At 42.3% G+C, this 20,607-nt stretch overlaps 1 protein-coding gene across 11 annotated transcripts in view; it reads right to left on the bottom strand.

Annotated features, from left to right (window-relative positions):
- Positions 1-6,965: 6,965 nt before the first annotated feature.
- The window catches only part of ZNF462 (zinc finger protein 462), a 113,507-nt gene continuing 99,865 nt past the window's right edge, over positions 6,966-20,607 (bottom strand). For 10 of the 11 annotated variants that reach the window (XM_075067441.1, XM_032784022.2, XM_075067440.1 and 7 more), the window contains 3 exons: positions 17,432-17,564; positions 11,296-11,410; positions 6,966-9,552 (listed from right to left, as the gene is read on the bottom strand). In XM_075067441.1, the coding sequence (XP_074923542.1) occupies positions 9,351-9,552; positions 11,296-11,410; positions 17,432-17,564 (450 nt within the window). In that variant the 3' untranslated portion in view covers positions 6,966-9,350. Of the gene's footprint in view, positions 9,553-11,295; positions 11,411-17,405; positions 17,565-20,607 lie in introns of those variants that run through there. The other variant, XM_032784029.2, reaches the window with a different exon arrangement.

Here is a 20,607-nt window from a genome sequence, read left to right as displayed (position 1 = left end):
CAAAGCAGCACAGACCTTGGTTTATCCCGGCTCTCTGGAGCAGAGAGGCAAGACCAGTGACCAATCAGAGAGAAGGCACTTCCAGGGAATCTTTTTCACTTGCCAGGTTGATTTGCTCTGCTATGTAATAAATCCAATTACTCCATCTTCCTACCTTGGTGGAAAATGCACCTCCCCATATCCAGCCAGGAATCAAATTCCTCTTCAGTCGGTGTCTGCGCAATCTTGACTCAGTCGCAGAAAACAAATTTGTAGGTAAATGGGTCTGGGTCTGCTATGCACAGACTCTAGACGTGAAATCCTGGCCCCACTGGCAAAACTCCCATTGACTTCAGCGGGCCGGGATTTTATCACCAGTTAAGAGCAGTAGACTAGAAGGCACCTAAGGCGGGACACAAAGATGTGGCCTACTAGAGAGGCCACAGGGTATGGGTGAGAGAAACAGTAAAGGGGGACTTTTTCCCTTAGCTCCTGAGAGACACTTCCTCACAGATGGGGTTACAACCAACAGCTGCACATTTAGGCCTACACTTTCTGAAATGACTAGTGTTTTTGGCTGCTCAGTTTGGGACACTTTCAGGACACTGATTTTCCAAGGGCTGATGCTCGGCCCCTTCTGCTCAAAACTCACCATGGACATTTTAGAAAAGGGAGTGCCCAGGGTGCCCGATGGTCGCTGCCATCCTTGGCTTGGCCAGCCAAGAGGTCTCAGCGCTGGGGAGTGCCAGAATCTTGTCCCCTGCAGGGCAGGTGATCCTGCCTGTCCGTTCCAGAGTGCTATGGCAGGCCCCTCTCACATTCACTTTTGGGGTATTCTCAACATTTCCACTAACTGCTTTTTATGCTGCAAACATTTATTTGGGAAGAGATGTGAACTGCCAGCCGCAGGAAGACACCCTTGAAGGTGTAGCAGGGTGTATCTCCAAAGAGCTCAGAGACGGCCCCTCTTTGCACACGTAGTGGCCTTTTCAGGCTGTATATTTACTACTGTGAAACTCAATCCCTCCTAATTTTGCAAGAGACTTAAAAATAACAGGAACCTGGTTTCTAACATCTCATAACTGAGATTCTAGAGAGCGTTAAAGCAGAAGGAAACAATCCCAAAGTGATATACCAAGGACCCAAGTATTTTATGGACCTTCTCTTCTAGTGATTTACAGTCCTCAGCTAGAAACAATGAGCCAACTTGCCATCAGTGCATTCAGTGGAGTTGTTCTGGAATTACTCCAGTGTAACAGAGCAGAGTTTGGTCCAGTAACTCAATGTGGTTTCTTCCAGCTGCAGAGAAAAGTGAAAATTTCAATCTACCATTTTCAGTCCAGCAACACTGATTTCTGAGGCATGCCTGGTAAACAAGATTCTTGGTTAGACACCAGTGGGAGGGCAAGAGCTCAGCGGCAGACACATTTTGCTCCCATTTGGAAGGCAGTCCTATGGTTGGCTAGGCTAAACTCAGCTCTTCATTAACAGAAGTGAACACTCAATGGAGAATTTGTGAATCAAGAGGAGGCATACTGGCTTTTATACCAACTATTCAAAGAGCCAAATAACTGGAGAAGCAGAGGTGATAAAGTGTCTCCCTTCTCATTTCAACAGCTGACTTTCTTTTCTCCTGAGCACCCCAACTGAAAAGAAATCACTCTCAGTTCTCCATGGACTATTATGTATATTCGTATTATCCCCAACCCAATATATGGACAGTTGTGATGGGGTGTCCACCCCCAAAAGGCCTAAATGGGTAAATTACACCAATTAACCTTGGGCTGCACCTGGAAGGAACCCAGGGAATGCCAGGGCCCAGGGAATTGCTGCTATGGTCCAGCTGGGGGAGGAGCTGGGTGGGATCTATGAAGAAAGGAAGTTGATAGGCTGCAGGAAGGAAACCTGCAGTCATATCCCCTGTGATCAGAGTCCCAAGGGAGCCAACCAAGGTCACTCAAGTAGGGTGAACTGCAAAGAATGGGGCAGACAATCCCCAAAGCTTAGATTTACCAAACCAGCACAAAACAGCTTCTATAGTAACCTAGCCTCGGGCCTCCACCCAGACACCCACGTCAAATATGATGAGGATTACTGAAAATCTTATTCCTCATATAAAAAAGTTATGTCAATCCCAAAGAATCTGACACATTACCTCCTCGATTAATGAATTTTTCAAATCTTACCCAAATACATACACACAGCAATTCTTAATAACTAAAATTTATTAAAAAAGAAAAGAGAGAGTATTGGTTAAAAGATCCATATACATAGACATGAGTACAGTCCTTGAGATTAGATTCATAGTAGAGATGCTGAGCTTTGTAGTTGCAAAGAGTTCTTTTAGAACTGGTTCATAGGTTATAGTCCAATGTTCAGATTCAGGGTCATTCCAGATTAGGACTGGAGATCTCAATCTTGGGCTACACAAAGCATCAAGCAGATCTGAAATAAAAAGGATCGGGACCCAAGGCATCTTTATATAGTTTGGAGTCCTCAGGTGAACATTAGGCAATCACAGATACTTTGAAGTAGACCTATTTCCTAAGCATCACCGGTAATTAGCTCCATGGATTTACAGAAGGGAATTTATCTATTAAGCAGTTTATCACAAACTTTAAAGAGACATATAGACAATGACATTACTGAACCCAAGATTCATCTAAATGTTAATACTCCCTTTTGATCTCTGAGTCAGTAGCTATAGTGATAGACAGGGACTGCCTGTTTACATGGTTAACATTTAACAAGATATAAGAACACCCATACAATTAGTATCACCTCTAATTTCTAACAGTATAGGTTTGCATTTCAAAGTTCTAGCCTATCTACCACGGAATGGCCCTAATTACCATTCACATACTTTTCTATCGTCTCTCTAAAGATTGGCTTTGGGTTATTTAGCCTGCAAGCTGCTTAACCCTTTCTAGCTATGTGTCACACTTTGTATAAGATTCATTGCAATTATATAACAGTGGCAGCAACAATAATTTGCACGGTCATACTCTAATCAGATAACATCACGCACTCATATACAAGGGGCAAGAGCAGGAAGCTGTAAGGACAGGATGGGAAGCAATCCAGGGAAGGAGCAGTGAGGACTGGGGGAGTAAAAGCCCAGAGCTGTTGGGTTGAGGGTCCTTGGCTTGGAACCCAGTGTAGAGGATGGGCCCAGGTTCCCCTACCAACCACTGCTGGAATGATACACTAGGGAGAGCCCAATTGGGGACAGCTGGAAGCAGTCTAGAAACAGACTTCTACCTTCTGGGGTATCATCGAACTTTAATATGACTTAGCCGGAGGTCTGAGCCATAAAGAGGAAAGCACGGCAGATCCAGACACATGAAAGGCCACAGTGAATGAGTGAATGGAACGATGGACTAAGAAATCACAGGGAGGGGCATCAGAGAAAGTGGAAGAGATAATTTCCCAGATGGGCCACAAGAAGGCGCTGCAGAGGAGTGAGCTCAGAAGATCTCTATCACAGCACTTATATTTTATGAACACTATAGGAAAGACACAATGCAACTAAGTTATAGGAGGATTTTTCCTTTTAGGGGAACAAAATAGCAAAATATTTCTAAAAGGCAAAAAAAGAAGAGAATGATTTTTTTCTGTCAAGTTTTATCATTGAGGCCAAGAATTTGGGGAGATTTGAATCGGCAAGAATATTCCGAGTAGTTAACAGTAAGGAAGGAATCTGAAACCTCATGCTCCAGGGCTTCAGTCAAACTATTATGGAATAGGATGATACTTTCATGGGGGACAGGTTATCCCACATATGCCCACTGCAGGGTTTCTTACATCTTGCAACTGGTGCTTGCCCCTCTTGGGACAAAATGATACCTGGGCTAGATGGACTATGAGTCTGATCCAGCCTGGCAATTCCCATGTACTTCAGAAGCAAAAGAGTTCTAAAATGAAAAATAAATGTCATAATCAATGATGCTATGAAAAACTCTCTTGCATCCTGTTATTTTTTTATCCAAATTTTACATAACTTGGGCCTGGATTCCTCCATCTATAACAAATGCGAACACCAGCTAAGCAAAAGCAAAACAACGCTGACAAAACTTCAAATTTCAATTGATTTGAGGCAAGTTGTTGAAACATATATGGGGTGGGGGAGGGAAGGGAAGACTGTGTGATTCACGACAAAGCTAATCAAGATGTTTTGTCCAAGATGAAATCAAGTGATTCAGTTCACTATCCTCTACAATCCTGTCACAACAAATTCATTCTCACTGAAGCTAATTTGCAGATTTAAAAATATTCACTGTTACCCATCTGCTAATGAAGCAAATAAACCTGCAGAGAAAATGTTTATGTTTAAAATGTGTTCAGATTATACGAAGAGAACGCCATCAGGTTTGATGTGCATTCTGTGTTGGCAAGAATACATCTGAATGGAGGCATGCTTCAAAGAAGCATTGGACTTAATACAAGGGTAACTGGGTGATAGTCTGTAATATACAGGATGTCAGGCTAGATGATCTAATGGTCCCTTATAAATCTATGAATTAGCTGGTATGGCCTCACAGTAATTCACACTCTGCTTGAGCCGCTCCAGATTCTGATTTTTGTATTTCAGTCTCTTATGCTTAGTTTCCACAAGGAAAGTAACAATCTCATATCTCCATCTCAGAAGCGCAAACTAATCAAGAGTGAGATGTGTCCTGAACCACCATCTAAATCCAAAACCCAGGTTAATTCAAATAAGTGTACTTCCTTCCCTTCCTCCCAGGACAGCTACCTTGGATTATTCTGCTAAATCTCACTTCCACTTTTCAGAAGATCTGCCTGCTTGAATGAGTGTAGTTTGGGAAGAGAAAGGTGAAAAGGCATCAAAAGATCAACCTTAAGAGCAGTGACACTCAGAGCTCAGTGGTTCAGGAGCCAAATTAGTGATCAACATTCCCCAGAGGAGCCAGTCCTGTGAATTCATTGTTTCATTTATTACAGTACTATATATCCACATTTAAACAGTATGACGGGGAAATAAAATTCTCACAGCAAAATGACTGACCAAGTATTATTACTTTATCAACTACAAATGGTTAATAACATAGTAAAAGCATCCTGATGATTAATAGCTTAGACTGGTTAATAACTAAATCACTCAGTGTTTTAATATCGTGTGCTGCGAAGAGCCGCAGGAGACACACTAGCCACTTGTAGCTCAAGCGCCTAGCTCTGAGTATCTGCCCTAGAGCATTGTGGCCTGTTGACCAGAGCACCATGCAAGCTAACGAACACCCAACTTGTAATGACGCTTGTTACAATGGGCGTGGCCAGCAATAACATGACACAAAAACTAATGAGTTTGCAGAGAACCAGGATTTTATTAATGCTTTGTCTCTCATTGGGCCAGGGACTTTCCCTTGACACAACAGGCCTTAGCTGAACCTTTTGAAGTTCATTATTCTGACATGCCCTCCCTCAGCCACTTTCAGTTAGCCTGATGCACACAACTGGCAGAGAGAATAGCTCTTCCTCTTTCTCATCAGAAAATGAAATGGCATCAGCCCACAAGTGTTCAGTAAAAGTATTTCTGTGGCTGGGCCAATAGAGTTCAGTTTGTATTTAAATTTCCCCAAATGACCACGTAGTATTCCTACCAGTTGTGGGATCCAGACGTTCAATTTTCCATGCCCAGGCTGAATGACGTGCTCCTGTGGCTCTGGCTTTCCTTAGATAAGGTTGCACGAATGAGACAGTGAGTGAGGGAGCTTAAATGTATTGGGCCAGGTGACCATCTCCCTTCACACTGGCGTACAAGTAACTCACTAGGATTTACAACGGTGCAAGACCAGTGAAAGCAGCACATGGAGGGGATGCGGATTGTAATTGTTAGCACAAAAAGAACAAAATCAAAGCAGTCAATTGACAGTAAGTTGACATAAAGGCACAAATGCTTGCAGATATCTCCTGAGAAGGCAGAAAGGGAACCAGTCCTTGAGAACACAGCATGAGCAAACAGAAGACCAGCACAAAACACATGAGTTCTCAGAGGACTGACTGCTCTCCAGAAAACCACTGAATTGCCCCCAAGTTAAGAAAGATGGACCTTGAATGTTCTGTCTGTACTTAGTTTCCTAACCTGTATTTAATTCAATGCAGGCACTTGAACCAGTTGAACTCGGAGACACACAGCTCCCCAGTACAAATGCAGAACTCAGAGCAGAAGCTCCAGGGGTCAGATTTTTCTCTCATTTCCAGCAGTATGAATCGGGGGTCATGCCACTGAAGTCAATGGAATTCACTATTGTAACTTACTGGGAGCTTTACACCAGTGTAACACAAGACTAGAATTTGTCCCACAGCCTCTCACTACCTGAGCAATGTAACTGCTGCTAGTATTAAACAACCAGGTCAGCTCTGGGATGGAACAGATAAGAGTTTACAGAATGTTGTAAATCAATAATATATATAAATAAAATGATGAGAGGTTTCCAAAAAGCAACTAGAAAGACAGTAACAGAAACCCTTAGATATACTGATTTGTTTTCTGTAGTTCAAGGGAATATGTATTTCAGCCCCCAAATTATTTTGATCTTGGTGGTATAAATGCCTAAAGAGAAGGGTACATATAATGAGATTTGACCATCAGAGTTTTGGTGCTATTTAGCACCCAGGCAATCAGCCCAATTCTGCTCCCAATGAATCAAAGGAACTTCTGGCATTATAGGAGGAGCAGGATCAGCCCCAAAAATGAACGCTTGCCATGTATTTCCAATGCATTGAAATATCTGTGGTTGCCGAGAAAAAGATTCCAGATCGATTGTCAGTCACAAACACAAAGTCCTTTCTAGATTCTCAGCAGCAATACAAGAGTAAAAATGCCAGCCACAGTTTGCTGAAATCATATTTGCCCAAGGTAAAGTGCAAAATCAATAAGCATCAGAGAGATCCTCAGATGTGGAAAGGACAAATACTACAGTAATGGGGGCCATTAAAAGTACTTACGATAGAACTATACACACACACACTTTTAAGAAGTCTTTATTCATTTTCATTGCCTTAAAAAAAAACCAAAAAACCCCCAAACCCATCAGTGCAACAATCCTCCGCCTCCCCCATCAGTAAGCAGTAATTTAAAATCAGGAAATACTGAGTGCTGGAGGCGATGGGTTAGCATTTTGCTATTTATTTCCGTCTGTCAAACTCTGAAAAAGTCCTCTGTATAAATTAAACAATGAAAAAAAATGTTATTTTCAACTCTATGTCATCATTACAGTTAACAGAATTCATAATAATGCATCTAAGATGTGGTGTCCACAATAGATCAGGTATACATTGGGGGGGGGGGAGGGGAGGGGAGAAGAGAAAGAAATATATGACATTCTAGGCTTGTTAAAAGGATAATGGTCCCATATTTTTATTAACAGGTTAGTAAAACAAAATCCAATGGATTACAATATTTACATGTTATTTGAAAAATAAAGTAGTGATAAAGGCATGTCACAATCATTTATTTCATTTTTTTTTCTTTTTTGTTTTTGGTAACCATTACAAACACCCAATCCAGGTATGGAACTGTTTAAATACATTTGAAATGAGGCCAATTAAAAAACAAATACAGACACAACATGTGTATTTATATTTGTCCCTCTGCTGTGTTTTCCACATGATGCTCCCTCCCACCTCCAAAGAAACCCCCAGAAGATGAATCCTTAAAAGCAAAACCACCATGCTTTTCAAGTAGCGCTTATTCCACAAATGCAACATTTTTGCCATCAATTTTATGTGAAGCTCTGTGGGATGCCGTCTTCTAACCAGCTTCCTGTCTTTTCCCCTCCCAATACATCCCACCAAAAACAAAAAAACAAACAAAGAGACACATGCATTTCTAAAACTAGGTTTCAGTCAAGTACTTTCTACTTTTTGGAAAGAAACTCTTTTTTGTTCACGGTCAGAACATACCATGGGCCTGGATTCTGCACTCCTTACTCAGGCTAAACTCCCATAGACTTCAGTGGGTGTTTCACCAACGGGGAAAAAAGAGTGCAGGATTCTTCCCCGTGGATGTAGATTCCTATTTATTCTATGATGCTCCCCTCATGCTAAGAAGGAGGGAAAAATAGCAACTCCCATTTTGACTCGAGTTAGATTCAAGCTCCATGTAGTATGTAACTATTTCACCTCCCCTTGCAAAAACATGTGTTATCAGAGACCCCTCCCACCTCCCCACCGCACAAAAACAAAAAACCACACACCACAAACAAAAAGGCAGCCAATCTTAATGAAAAGTTACTGGTATGAGACTGATCAATGTTAATTTGACAAGCAACAGAACGGTTATGAGGACCTAAGTGGCTGGTCCGCAAGCTGCATAGCTGTGCCGTAAGTTTGGTTCTTTAGTTTCAATTTTTAAAAAAAGTTAAACTTCTTTGTTATTTCCATACGTTTAAAAAAAAATTTGTTCGCAAGAACAAGTCTCCTTTCCCCCTCCCCCCCATTGAAAAAGAAATAATTTTACATGAGAAACTGAATTGTGCTGTATTTGTAACACCTCAGGCAGATAGAAAACAAACATGTGGCAAACAAAACCGCACAATCAGTCACATGAATCTATCAAACCCTAAAATTATAGTTGAATACTAACAAACAGCTTACCTGGAATAAAGGATGACAATTCACAAACAGTTATCTAGGAATTAAAGTCTCTCTCTCTTTTTTTTTTGTATTTTTTACTAAAATAATTAAAAAATCACAGTATTTTAAGAAATAAAACCCACACTGGGATTTTAAGCACAATTTGTTTTCCTTTCTTTAAAACTTCTTTTTTTTCTTCCTCCATTCACTATCTCAGCCATCAGTCTCTACATTTAACCACAACGACAACAGGTAGTACTGACAAATGCAGAGATTTCCCTTGGTTAATTTTGAGGTACTAAGAAACAGGTGACTGTTTTATGCAAAGCAGTTTTTTTTTTTAATCCTTTCTTTTCTTTTCTAAAGCAGTTGCATTCAGTCTGGAAAAGTGTAATGTATTAAAACTAGAAAAACGCACTGAAATTTGTGCGTCAAAAAGTTGTCCCCCCTTCTTCGATGCTCACGATGCTTCTGTTCTCAAAATCCAAGTCTCCATTGCAAAGCACATTGTGTAATGTAGGAACCTGGGAAGTTGCTTCGTTAGTCCAAGATGAATGTAACTTCCCATTGTCAAAATCCAGAAGAAAAGATGCAGTGATGTAATGGAGCCACTTATTCCATCATTTAAATAACTTTAATATACACACACTCACACAGGTACCAGTGCTTTGAAAATAGATCATTCAGTCCTAAAAGCAGCTTTGTTTCTTCCTTCAGCCCACCCCCCACCCCTTTCATCACTGTTCAAGTACGTTAATTAAAATCACACCAAATGCTTATTCGTTTTTGGCCTCTGTGTTCTCTTGGAGAGATTTATCGGCAGCCACACCAAGGACTGCAGTTTCATTCTTGTAGGAGAAGTCCACCATTTCCTCACTGCTTTCCTTTTCTTCTGCTGAGGATACCTTAACATTTTCCTCCGTGTTCTCCTTCGGCTGCTCATCCTCACTGATCCCTCGCTTACTTTCATTCAGAGCCCTGGAAATTCGAGCAACAGAAAGTGGAGAAATTTACGATCAGACCCCCAGAAAACAAAGCCCTCCTTTACTTACTGCAGCAGGGAAAAACAACTCACTTCTCCTCTAACGACATTCAGAGAGAATACAACTAGTCAAACCTCCAGCATCTAATGTGATACGTACGCTTGCAACAGGACGAGTGACAGAACGAAACGCAAATTTCTGTGTATTCACGGAGTTTAACATTTGGTACTTATTCATTATGGGCTGCTGAACATAAGGGACACGAACAATCCCAAATTGGTGCATCTGACGAAGTGGGTATTCACCCACGAAAGCTCATGCTCCAAAACGTCTGTTAGTCTATAAGGTGCCACAGGATTCTCTGCTGCTTTTACAAATCCCAAATTTGATGTTTGACCTTTTCATTAGAGGTCACTGAAAGGTCATCTCCCTTCCCCTTTTCCCTTGTACTCATTATTTGTATTAGAATTGGTCCCAAAGTGTGCTAGGTATGTGAGTGTGAAGACAGTCCTTCCCTGAAGAGTGAACCATCTAAAAAGGCTAATGGCTTTTCAACCATTGAAGAGCCTTATGAGCTGCAGTCTTTAAACTCGGTACACTCATCATTACGATTATAATGCCCCACTGCCCTAGGTGCTGTAAAACAGTGTAAGCACTTTAGGGCAGAGTCTCTGACTATCTAAATAGACAAGATAAAGGGTAAGAAAACTGAAGTGTTTGTTATCCCCAAAAGTAGGGTTATCATACGTCTAGGCAGATTTTTCAAATAACAGGCAAAAGGATTTTTGCAGAGCAGTCACTGCAGCTCAGAAATAGCCCCAACTGGTCCATTTCCCTGCAGCCACAGTTGCTGGACCTCATCCACCCCAGGCCCTCAGCCCTGGGGCAAGGTGTCCCTCAAGGAGGCGCTGACTGATGGCTGTCACTGCATCCTGGGTTTGCACCAGCCACCCTGCCTCCATGACAGGGATCGACACTGCCTCTCACCTCCTGTGAGTATCCCTGCGAGCACCCCCCAAATACCTACTAGTACACACACCCCAAGTATCCCTTCCAGCACCCCCAGATACCCTGGTACACACACACAATGCTGGCCTATGAGCTTGAAAATGGCAACAGTAGTATCCAGCTTCATTAGGTCAATGAAGTGGTGTTCAGATCAGGCTGACTTTTAGCATTGGATTCTGAGGTCTGGTTTAAGGCCAATCTGGTCCCATGATTCAAGTTTGGATTAGATGGCTCTGTATTCCTGGAGCTGTTCACATACAATTCTGAAACAAATGGATGTAAGTTTCTGAAGATGCGCTGTGCTTGAGAGACTTCTGCCATCTTGGGCCACATCACGAACAGAGGTTCCTTCCAGTCTGGAATCTGATCCAGGCCTGGAGTCACAAGGAAACACACTCACTTCTGGGGTTTGAATCCAGCCACTCCAAGCCCCCAATCAAGAGAGTTAGACTGAGGTTTGGTTCTGACCCATTTTGAGTACCACAGCCACCTTGGAATTATGTGTTCACTAGATACATAAATGTTAAGCCCAGAAAAGACCATTATGATCGTCTAGTTTGACCTCCATATATCACAGACCAGAAAATTTCACACAGTGACTCCTATGATGACTTGTTAGAATTATCTGTTCACCTCTCTGTGTTTGCCTTTACTAGGCTTGGGGTGGGGAGCAACAAAAATCTACTGTTGCCTTCAGCTGTGCTGAAAAGTAGTCTGTAAACAAACTTACATGCCATGTCTCAGCACGTGCCGTTCCCACTCAGAGCCCTCTGTAAATGACCTCCCACAAAACTCACATGGAAAACGCTTCTCAGGAGCGCCACTGTCAGAGAACATCATGGAATCTGGGAAAGAGTAAAAGAAATGTCATTCAGAGTCAGCAATGTTATGGCCAGAACGGACAATTACGATACGCTAATGCGGTCTCCTCCACTATCCTTCTGAAAGGGGGTGTGTGTGTGGAGGGGAATCCTTTCCAAAAATCTGGATCAAACTCTCAGCACACACTTTGCAGCTCAAGATTCCTGCTCCCCATCTTTAAAACACCTCTGCAAACTGATGTGATGAAGTTTGCCACTCACAAGTACATCCCCTTTCTCCACATTTCAGTGGCTAGAGAACATGTGTACCACCCTCAGAGTTCAAAATCAATGTTAAGAGGGAAGCTTAATGTAGAAATAGCTTGTAAGAAAGAAAATAAATACAGGTCTAAATACATTTTCAGTAACCAAAGCAAATTTTGGGCTATGCAGTCTCATTATAGTAGGCATCTGATCCCCATGTACGAGTCCCTCATGCCCACGTATATCTCATGTGTAAAGCAGTACCTGACACAATTCTAGCTCACGAGAGCTTATGCCCAAATAAATTTGTTAGTCTCTAAGATGCCACAAGGACTCCTCAGTTTTTTTGCTGATACAGACTAACACGACTACCCCTGAAACCTGTTAACTGGATAGGTGTTTCCTCCCATCCTAGTCTTTTACACAAAATGCCACTGCCCTGATCTGCAGAAGGGCCAAGCACCTACAACTTCACCTGAAGTCAGGGAGGCTGCAGATACTCAACAGTTCTGAAACCAAGCCCTTCATGAATGGAGCCGTCTTTAACAAAAGATGAAACCTTCACTCACAAATTAAGATCGCCACACAAGCCATTAAAAATAATTGCATGGACTATCTCAGTTCATTCTTTTCACTGGAAATGAGACAGCACCATCTGTTCAGAGCATTAATTCCTTAGCAGGGATTATCTTGAGCAAGAAATCAACAGAATGCCTTTCTGACTCCTCCCCAACTACATAATGAAAGAAAAGGGATTTTGCTTCGTTCCGTTTTGATCTCTGCTTGTCTGGTTTCTTCACTTTAAAATTTAGTCCATTTAAATTCAAGCTATGACTCAAAACTACCCACACACTCACTCCTATTCTCTGTGTGCATGTTTTGTACAGATGTGTGTTGCAACGAGTTTGTAACCTTCATTAGTTGTTTACATTGTAGAGGGAATGTTCCTTTACACAGCTTTTATCCTTTTCCCCTTGAAGGAGAACTGGTTTCAGATTTCACAGGATGCAGCACTTCATTATATGACTAAGTTCCTTATGGCCAGATCCTCAGCTGATGTGAATCAGCATGGAGTCAATGGTACCAGGCCAGTTTACACCAGCTGAAGCTCTGGCCCCTAAGCTTGGTCATACACACTTATGTGTGTGGTGCAAATTTATAAGAACCACTATCAAACCTCATCTCTGCACCAGGATTAGTCTACCACCTACTGAGGGTAAGAAGTTTTGGAGGCAATAGCTGCTCTTCTGCGCAAGAATGCACTTAGAGTACAGTAGCCAACGGGAAATTTATTCTGGGTCTATGCAGAGGAGGTGCAGACAAATGCATTTTGTTCAAATGCATGAGGGGGATTTAGACTTGTAATTTCCATTAACGTTAATGAGCGTTAGCCTAGAAACTCCTCCAGCCTTTCCGAACAGATCATGTTCTCCTCTCCCCACTCCCCATGACTTTCTGGTCAGTTTGGCTTTAAGGTCTCTGAATGTGGATGGCTCCCTGAATTACAAATCAAGCTGAAAGCAGCACGGTCACCTCAGATCTACCAAACTGGGTATATGCCATGGTCCCAAAGGAAAAATAATGCTTTGTACACACGAGACACCTGACTGCCTTTGACGGCGTGTTATTTTGTGGGAATACATTGCTTGTTTGCTACTGCATGAATCATTTCATGATCTGAGTTCTAAGATTAAAGGACAGAAGTTCACAGAGGCAGACTGTGCGTCTAGAACACTGCTTCTAGCAAGGGGTGGCACGTCACTGCTCTGTCCCAGAAGCATCCCAGGAAAGGAACATCAGGCCTCCTCCCTCCCCCCCCATTGCTCCGAGGGGGAGGGGTTAATTTTCTGCTTTCCTACGCCAAGTTATTCTTCTCCCCCGCCCCGCACACAATAGCTTATCTGTGCTGAGATGTTGTACCTGGGCTCCATCCATTCCTTGCCACCCTTCACCCATCTTCTCCAGGGAGCAATATGTGGTTGCACAGCTTTGCTTACTCCTGCCTGCGTGGATTCTGTGGTTCCAGTAGCCCACATAAGGATGTGACAGAGATTCTTACTCCCCTGTGCTGACTTGTAGGCCAAGTCACTACCTAGCCCATCGCGAGTCACTGACCTGAGTGGGGCTGTGGTGTATTGAAAACTTGGGTAAAACAACAGGCTGTCACTTCAAATTTTAGCGGATTTTCCTGGTCCTGCTTGCAGGCTAGTGGGGCTTTATAGGGAAGCATGAGATTTGGGCCTAACAGCAGTCAGTCTACAAACAGCCAGGCTACAGTAATGGGATTGGCCGGTAGTGATCAATCTATTGGGGATCGATTTATCGTGTCTAGTGTAGACGCGATAAAATCGATCCCCAATCGCTCTGCCATCGACTCTGGAACTCCACCACAGCAAGAGGCGGAAGCGGTCGACTCGCCACCATCCTCGCTGCCAGGTATATTGACCTAATATACGCCGACTTCAGCTACACTATTGGCGTGACTGAAGTTGCGTATTTTAGGTCGACTCCTCCCCAGTGTAGAGCTAGCCTAAGATGGGGAGAGTTGTACCTCTTTATTTTAGGGAGCAGCCTGTTTTCTCTCTCTCTGTTTTTGAGTTCTTGTGTGCAACTGTCCTGAATTCTAAGAAATAAAAGTAGTGTTATACTAAAAACTTCCAGCAAGAACACTTATGTTTTTTTCTAACTTCTTTCTGTGTGTGTTTTGAACATAACAGGGAGCAAAATTTCATCCATGGTACTTATAGTTGAAAGAGGCCTCTTATCTAAAGTCCAGTCCCTGGCACAAGATGTAGAGTAAAAATTTCAAAAATGCCCTAGTGACATAGGAGACTAAAAGTTTCATTGAAAATCAATGGAACTTGGACTTTTAAAGTGCCTAATGTTATTTTGAAAATGGGACAAAGGCACTTTTGAAAATTTTACCCACAGTGTCTCTAACAGCTGATGTATGTACCATGTCAGGTATTACATGGATACTACTGCAGCTGATACTAGCTAAAAGGAAGAGAAGAGAGGTCATTTCCTAAAGAGGAATGAGCGGAGAATGGTAGGTAAATAAAATCCTCAAAAAAGTATGATTTTTGGATCCACTGTTTGATCAAACATGGATTATTTTTAGCCACTCACAGATGCAGAGACCCAGCTGCAAGTGAAAAAATATATGTGAAATGGTGAAATACTCTCCATGTTATAACCACTGTCTTTGAGAAATGTAGATATCTCTACTGTCCCTGATGATTAAAACCCCAATCCAGAAAGTTCAAATCTTGTATTTGCATAACAAAAAACATCCAGAGATATAAGTATCCTGAAACCAAGTTAAAATAATTTTTTTACTGTGCTGGTCTACATAAGAAGTTAATAGGTCTGCTGCAGCTGCAAGTTATGGTCCTCTAGCTAAAGCAGTATAGGCTGATACTTCCAGCACTGCAGCTCCTAGGTTCAAAACCCACTGTTGAACTGACAGGACTAATTATATTGACACTAACTTATACTTTTACCTGGGATGCTGCACCTTTACAGATGCCATACTTCTGAGTATTTGTGAAAAAGACATCCCTTCTGCTGATTTTTTAATTTCTCTAGGGCCACCAACAAAGATCTCACCGAAATTTTGTTCGATAAGAGCTATGTAGTTTCTTATCCAACACTCCTCCCCCTCATTCAGGGCCATCCCTAGGGGGGATGCGGGGTCCAGGCCTGAAGTAATGTCACTTCTGGGACCAACCGCACTGGAAGTGGGTAGGGGAGGCGGTGCCTCCACAAACAGCTGGCATGGCCCGCCCATACTCTGCCCCCCCAGGGCCCCACTTCGGCATCGCCGCTGGGCCACGTCGACTGCCTTCTTGGGGATGAGGAGGCTGCGGCAGCACCACGCGCTTGCTCTCCCTCGGGTGGAAGGGGCGGGGCTGGGGTAGTCTCCCCTGACCAGTGGTTCACCTGCTGCCCATGAGGGGCCAGCTAATTGTGCTAGCTCATGGGCCCCCCTCAAGCGTGGGGCCCAGAGCAGTTGCCTGATACACTGTCCCCTAGGGATGGCTCTGCCCCCACTGAAAAAAAGCTCTGGATGAGTTATAGCTGAGCACAAGAAACTGTTAAGAAGCAATGTCCTAACTACTGATTGTGCCATGACACTGAAATAGCTAACATGTTGAGATTTCAGTAGAATGAAAGACATAACCTAAACCCAAATTCTGTTTTATACACTGCCTATGAGACAACAGCAATACATTTAAAAAACTTCAAAGAGATGGGTATTTTCCCTTCTGAAATCATTTTTGAATGCAATTTTGAATTCTTTTTAAGTTCACAAAAAAAAGTTTACAGCATTCCTTTAGCTGGATGTGTAGAGAAACTGGTAACCTGCCAGTCAGCAGCATGATGGGACATGGGAGCTGGACGGCACAGGAAACTGGTAATGGGATTCACCTTTGAGAGTCATTAGTTCAAAATGAACCCTGGCTAGTGGTGGCCACCGTACTATGTCTGGTTGATAGAAGTTCGCAATATAGGGTAGGTTCTGAGAATACAGAGTACTTCAGTTCCTGGGGCTATCGGTCTGGAAATTACATAAGCACTAAATCAACTTAGCAATATTAAAGGAAAAAGCCCAGTATTATGGATAGAAGATTTCTCTTTCGTATTCCCTCCCCTACTAATGTTAGTTATATTACCAGGATCAGCAGCTGCAGAGAAGAATAATGCCATTCTCCTTCTGATAAGCGCTTTATGAACAGAGTGTGCTACTGAGTAAAACACACTAGGATTGCACAGAAGAGCTGGCCAGAAAATCACTTCCCAAGAAAAATTTCACATTTTTGAAAAAAATAGTTGTCCCAAACCAGGACGAAGCATCAAAACAGTGAGAATTTTCAGAGGAAGGATTGAGAACAATTCCGTTTTGGGAGAACTGATATGGATTTTTCTGCCTGCCTGCTAAGAAGGCTCTTGCGAATTTTATTTGTGGAACTGATAAGAGCCTTCTAACTTGCTTGTCCAAGAGGCAGAGACCTGGGACATTTGTCTTCTCCTCCAGCCCTTGGAGCTAGAGAAGCAGGGAGTTGGGGTACTCAGCGACTCCAGCCCCGAAGCTGGGGCAGAGAGAGAAGAGGCTGAGTGTGTACAGCCTTGGCATCCCTTCTGGGAAAGGTTTTGTCAATTTCACTGGCAGAAAATATGAAAAATCTCAGTTTCAGGTTGCCTAGCTCTAACTGCGCAGTCCTTGTAATCTGAAATTGACAGATGATTCAGCCACGCACTTAACCAAGTGCCCAGCTTTAAGCAAGTGAATTGTCTGATTGCAACTAACGGGAGTACTCACATCCTAAAGGTTAGACGCATCCTTAAGTATGTGGCTTAACAGGTAATGTGCTTCCAAGATGGAGCACTTTGTTATTCTTGCTTCACAGCTGCCAGCCAGCCTGAACCTAAAGAGGGGAGTCACGCATAAAGGAGGGGGAGGACGAAAAGCTAAGGAAGAGCAAGACAACAGAACCACGATGGCCCAAAACACATTTCTCCACTAACTCTGATATTACACAGGATTAACCCAGAACAGCAAGGTTGCGTATGGGTTACCGACAAACAGATTTGATAGCCCTCTGGACTACAATGCTACAAAACAATGTACGGACAGGTACAAAAGACCGCAGTTGCCTAGAGGTGATCTGCTTTTTCTTGACATGCATCCTGTCCATGGTTCCTGAAAAATCTGTTGTTGAGTCAATGGCTCCTCTTGTTCTATGGGGCTGTCAGAGACATTCCTATGCCCAACCTGGGAGAAAAGGAAGCAACATTGACCTCTCTCTTCAGTCTTGGGGCTCATCTCCTCTTCCTTTTCCTCCTCATCGCTGCTGGAGCTCTCGGTTTTCCCTTTCATTTGTTCCAGCTGATCCAAGTTAACCCGCCCAACCAGCTCAAAATTACGACTCACCTTAAAAGAAACAAAATAAATATTAATTAATATTCATGTCTATTAAAAAAAACCCACATCTCTATTTGCAGCGTAATGACTGATGAGTAAAATTTGCCAGATGCCATTTTTACCACCACTCTGTCAAGTTAATACCCATTCCCTTGAAATACAATTAGACACTCCTCTAATTATTTCACTAATGTTTTTTTCTCCATGCTTCACCTTGCAACCCTCGTCAGCTGAGGAATCTCCCTTGTTTTTCCCCTACGTGCAGGTTTTAAACTTTATTAATGATAATAATACAGGCACCACTATTAACTCCTAAGATTGTACAGTCATCGTTGCAGGGGTTACTAATCTTATGTGGTATAATATTAATATGCCAGAATCCTTTGGGAACGATTCATTCAGTTTAGTGCATGGAGAGATGGGTCCTTTAACTATACATGTCTGCTGTACGGGTGAGCATATTTTCACTCATTAATAACAGATTAATTTTCATTACAAAGGGTTGCTAAGTGCTTCCCAAACTATAAAGGGAACATTTCACCCAGCAGTCAAATTCAGCTAAGCCTTAGGTGAAATGCGCCAGCTATTAAACAGCTCACAGCAATAGTACATAACAGCTTAGGATGGGAAGTGAAGAACTCGTGTATCTGACTGAAACGGTGGACAAAGGTTTACAACAGAGGCGCAGAATACAATTACCCAAGATGAAATGCGACCAGGACACTGGGGTTAATACCTTTTCTGTGAACAGTGCCCTGGGATTTTTAATGACCACTAATGATCATGACTTTGGATTCAGATTGATCTGAAACGACAGCACCTCCAGTAGCACCAGCATTATGCCAAGGCTCTGATCCAGTACTGACAATATTTCCTGCAGCACCATGGATGAAGTAACAGCTTGACATGACTGTTTTCTCGGAGGGGAATTGGAATGAATTTAAAGCACAAGTCACTTTACATCTGAGAAACTTTTACAAAGTGAAGTGCTTTCCCATAGGGAAATGACAATAATCACAATAGCATGACAGTAGCACCTGCAACTAACAAAAGTTTTTTTTCCCTCCTGCTGATAATAGTCCACCTTAATCAATTAGTCTCGTTAGAGTTGGTATGGCAACACCCATTTTTTCATGTTCTCTGTTTATATACACATCTTCCTACTGTATTTTCCACTCCATGCATCTGATGAAGTGGGTTTTAGCCCACAAAAGCTTATGCCCAAATCAATGTATTCGTTTCTAAGGTGCCACAAGTACTCCTGTTCTTTTTACCTACAACTAAGGAGCAATGCTAAATACAAGTACTGTGCACAAAATAGTCTGAAATAACTAATTTTTAAAAAGTGTGAGAGAGCATGAACAAAGTAACTGCTGTGTTATTTAGGCTAAGACAAGAATATGTCTCTGGAAAGAGCCAGGACAGGGGTAAAATCTTCCCATAATGAAGCATTCCATAAAAAGACATGAGGAATAGTGAATTCTGGCTGTGGTCAGTGGGGGAAATGGGAGAGCTAAAAATTGTCTATTGCAGACGAGTAGAAAGATTCTAAAGCAGCAGCACAGAGAAGAGGAGAACATAAGAACGGCTGTACCGGGTCAGACCAAGGTCCGTCTAGCCCAGTATCTGTCTATCAACAGTGGCCAATGCCAGGTGCCCCAGAGGGAGTGAAGCTAACAGGCAATGATCAAGTGATCTCTCTCCTGCCATCCATCTCCATCCTCTGATGAACAGAGGCTAGGTAATCACTTCAGTATCAACTGACTTGGAATTAGCTAATGTAATGCCAATATTTTAAAAAAGCTCCTAGAGTTTCCCAGCAATTTACAACCGGTAAGGTCTAACGTTCGTACCAGTCAGATTAGTCAAACAACTAGTTAAGAATAAAATTGTCCTACACATAGATAAAACATAAACTTGAGCAATAGTCCACGATGTTTCTGATAAGGGGCAAATCGTGTTTACAGTTCATAGAGTCATTTGAAAGGGTCAACAAACATTAGGACATGGGGATCCAGTGGACTAGTTACTTAGATTTCCAAAAGCCTTGACAACGTCCCTCACAAAGGCTCTACGTAAATTAAGGTTTCATGGATATAAAAGGAAGTCCTTCATGGCATTGAGACTGGTTAAAGAACAGGTACAAAGGGTAGAAATTAATGGTAAATTCTCAGAATGGAGAGGGGTAACTAGTGGTGTTCCCAGGTCAGTCCTAGGACTAATCCTATTCATTTTATTCATAAATGATCTGGAGAAGAGTGAACATGAGGTGCCAAGTTGCAGATGATACTAAACTATCAATAGTATAAGACAAAGCAGATTGTGAAGAACTGCAAAAGATCTCACAAAACTAATGATTGGCACAAAAATGGCAAATGAAATTTAATGTGGATAAATGTAGTAATGCACATTGGAAAAATACCCAATATATACAATATTGATGAGGCTAGTTAGCTATTGCAGTCAGGAAAAAATCTTGGGTCATCGTGGATAGTTCTCTGAAGAGTCACGCAGTGCGCAGAGCGGCGTCAAAAAAGAACAGGGTTAGGAGTCATTTAAAAAGGGGATAGAGAATAAGACTGAGAATTATTATTCCTTATATAAATCATGGTACGCCCACATCTTGATAACTGTTACAGATGTGTCTCTCACCTCAAAAAAGATATTCTAAGCACTAGAAAGGTTCAGAAAAGAGCAGCTAAATGATTAGGGTTTGGAGAGTCGCCATATGAGAAGATTAGAGGGCTAACTCTTCAGCTTGGAAAAGAGGAGACTGGGGGTGGGGTATGATAGTTATATAAATCATGAGTGATGGGAGAAAGTGGATAAGGAAAAGTATTTCTTATCATCCATATACAAGACTAGGGGTCCAAATGAAATTAATAGGTAGCAGGTTAAAACAATAAAGGGAAGTTTTCTTCAACACAGCACAGTCAACTGTGGAACTCCTTACCTGAGAGTGTGAAGGCTGGGCTATACAATGTTTAAAAGGGAGATCTGGTGGCCCAACGTCATAAATGGCTATTAGCCAGGAGGGTAAAGAATGGCTGTC

This window comes from Chelonoidis abingdonii, chromosome 6, assembly GCF_003597395.2.
Source record: "Chelonoidis abingdonii isolate Lonesome George chromosome 6, CheloAbing_2.0, whole genome shotgun sequence".
Classification (NCBI taxonomy): Eukaryota; Metazoa; Chordata; order Testudines; family Testudinidae; genus Chelonoidis; species Chelonoidis abingdonii.
The sequence above is the reverse complement of the archived record's forward strand: the minus strand, read 5'-3'. Positions and strand labels throughout refer to the sequence as shown.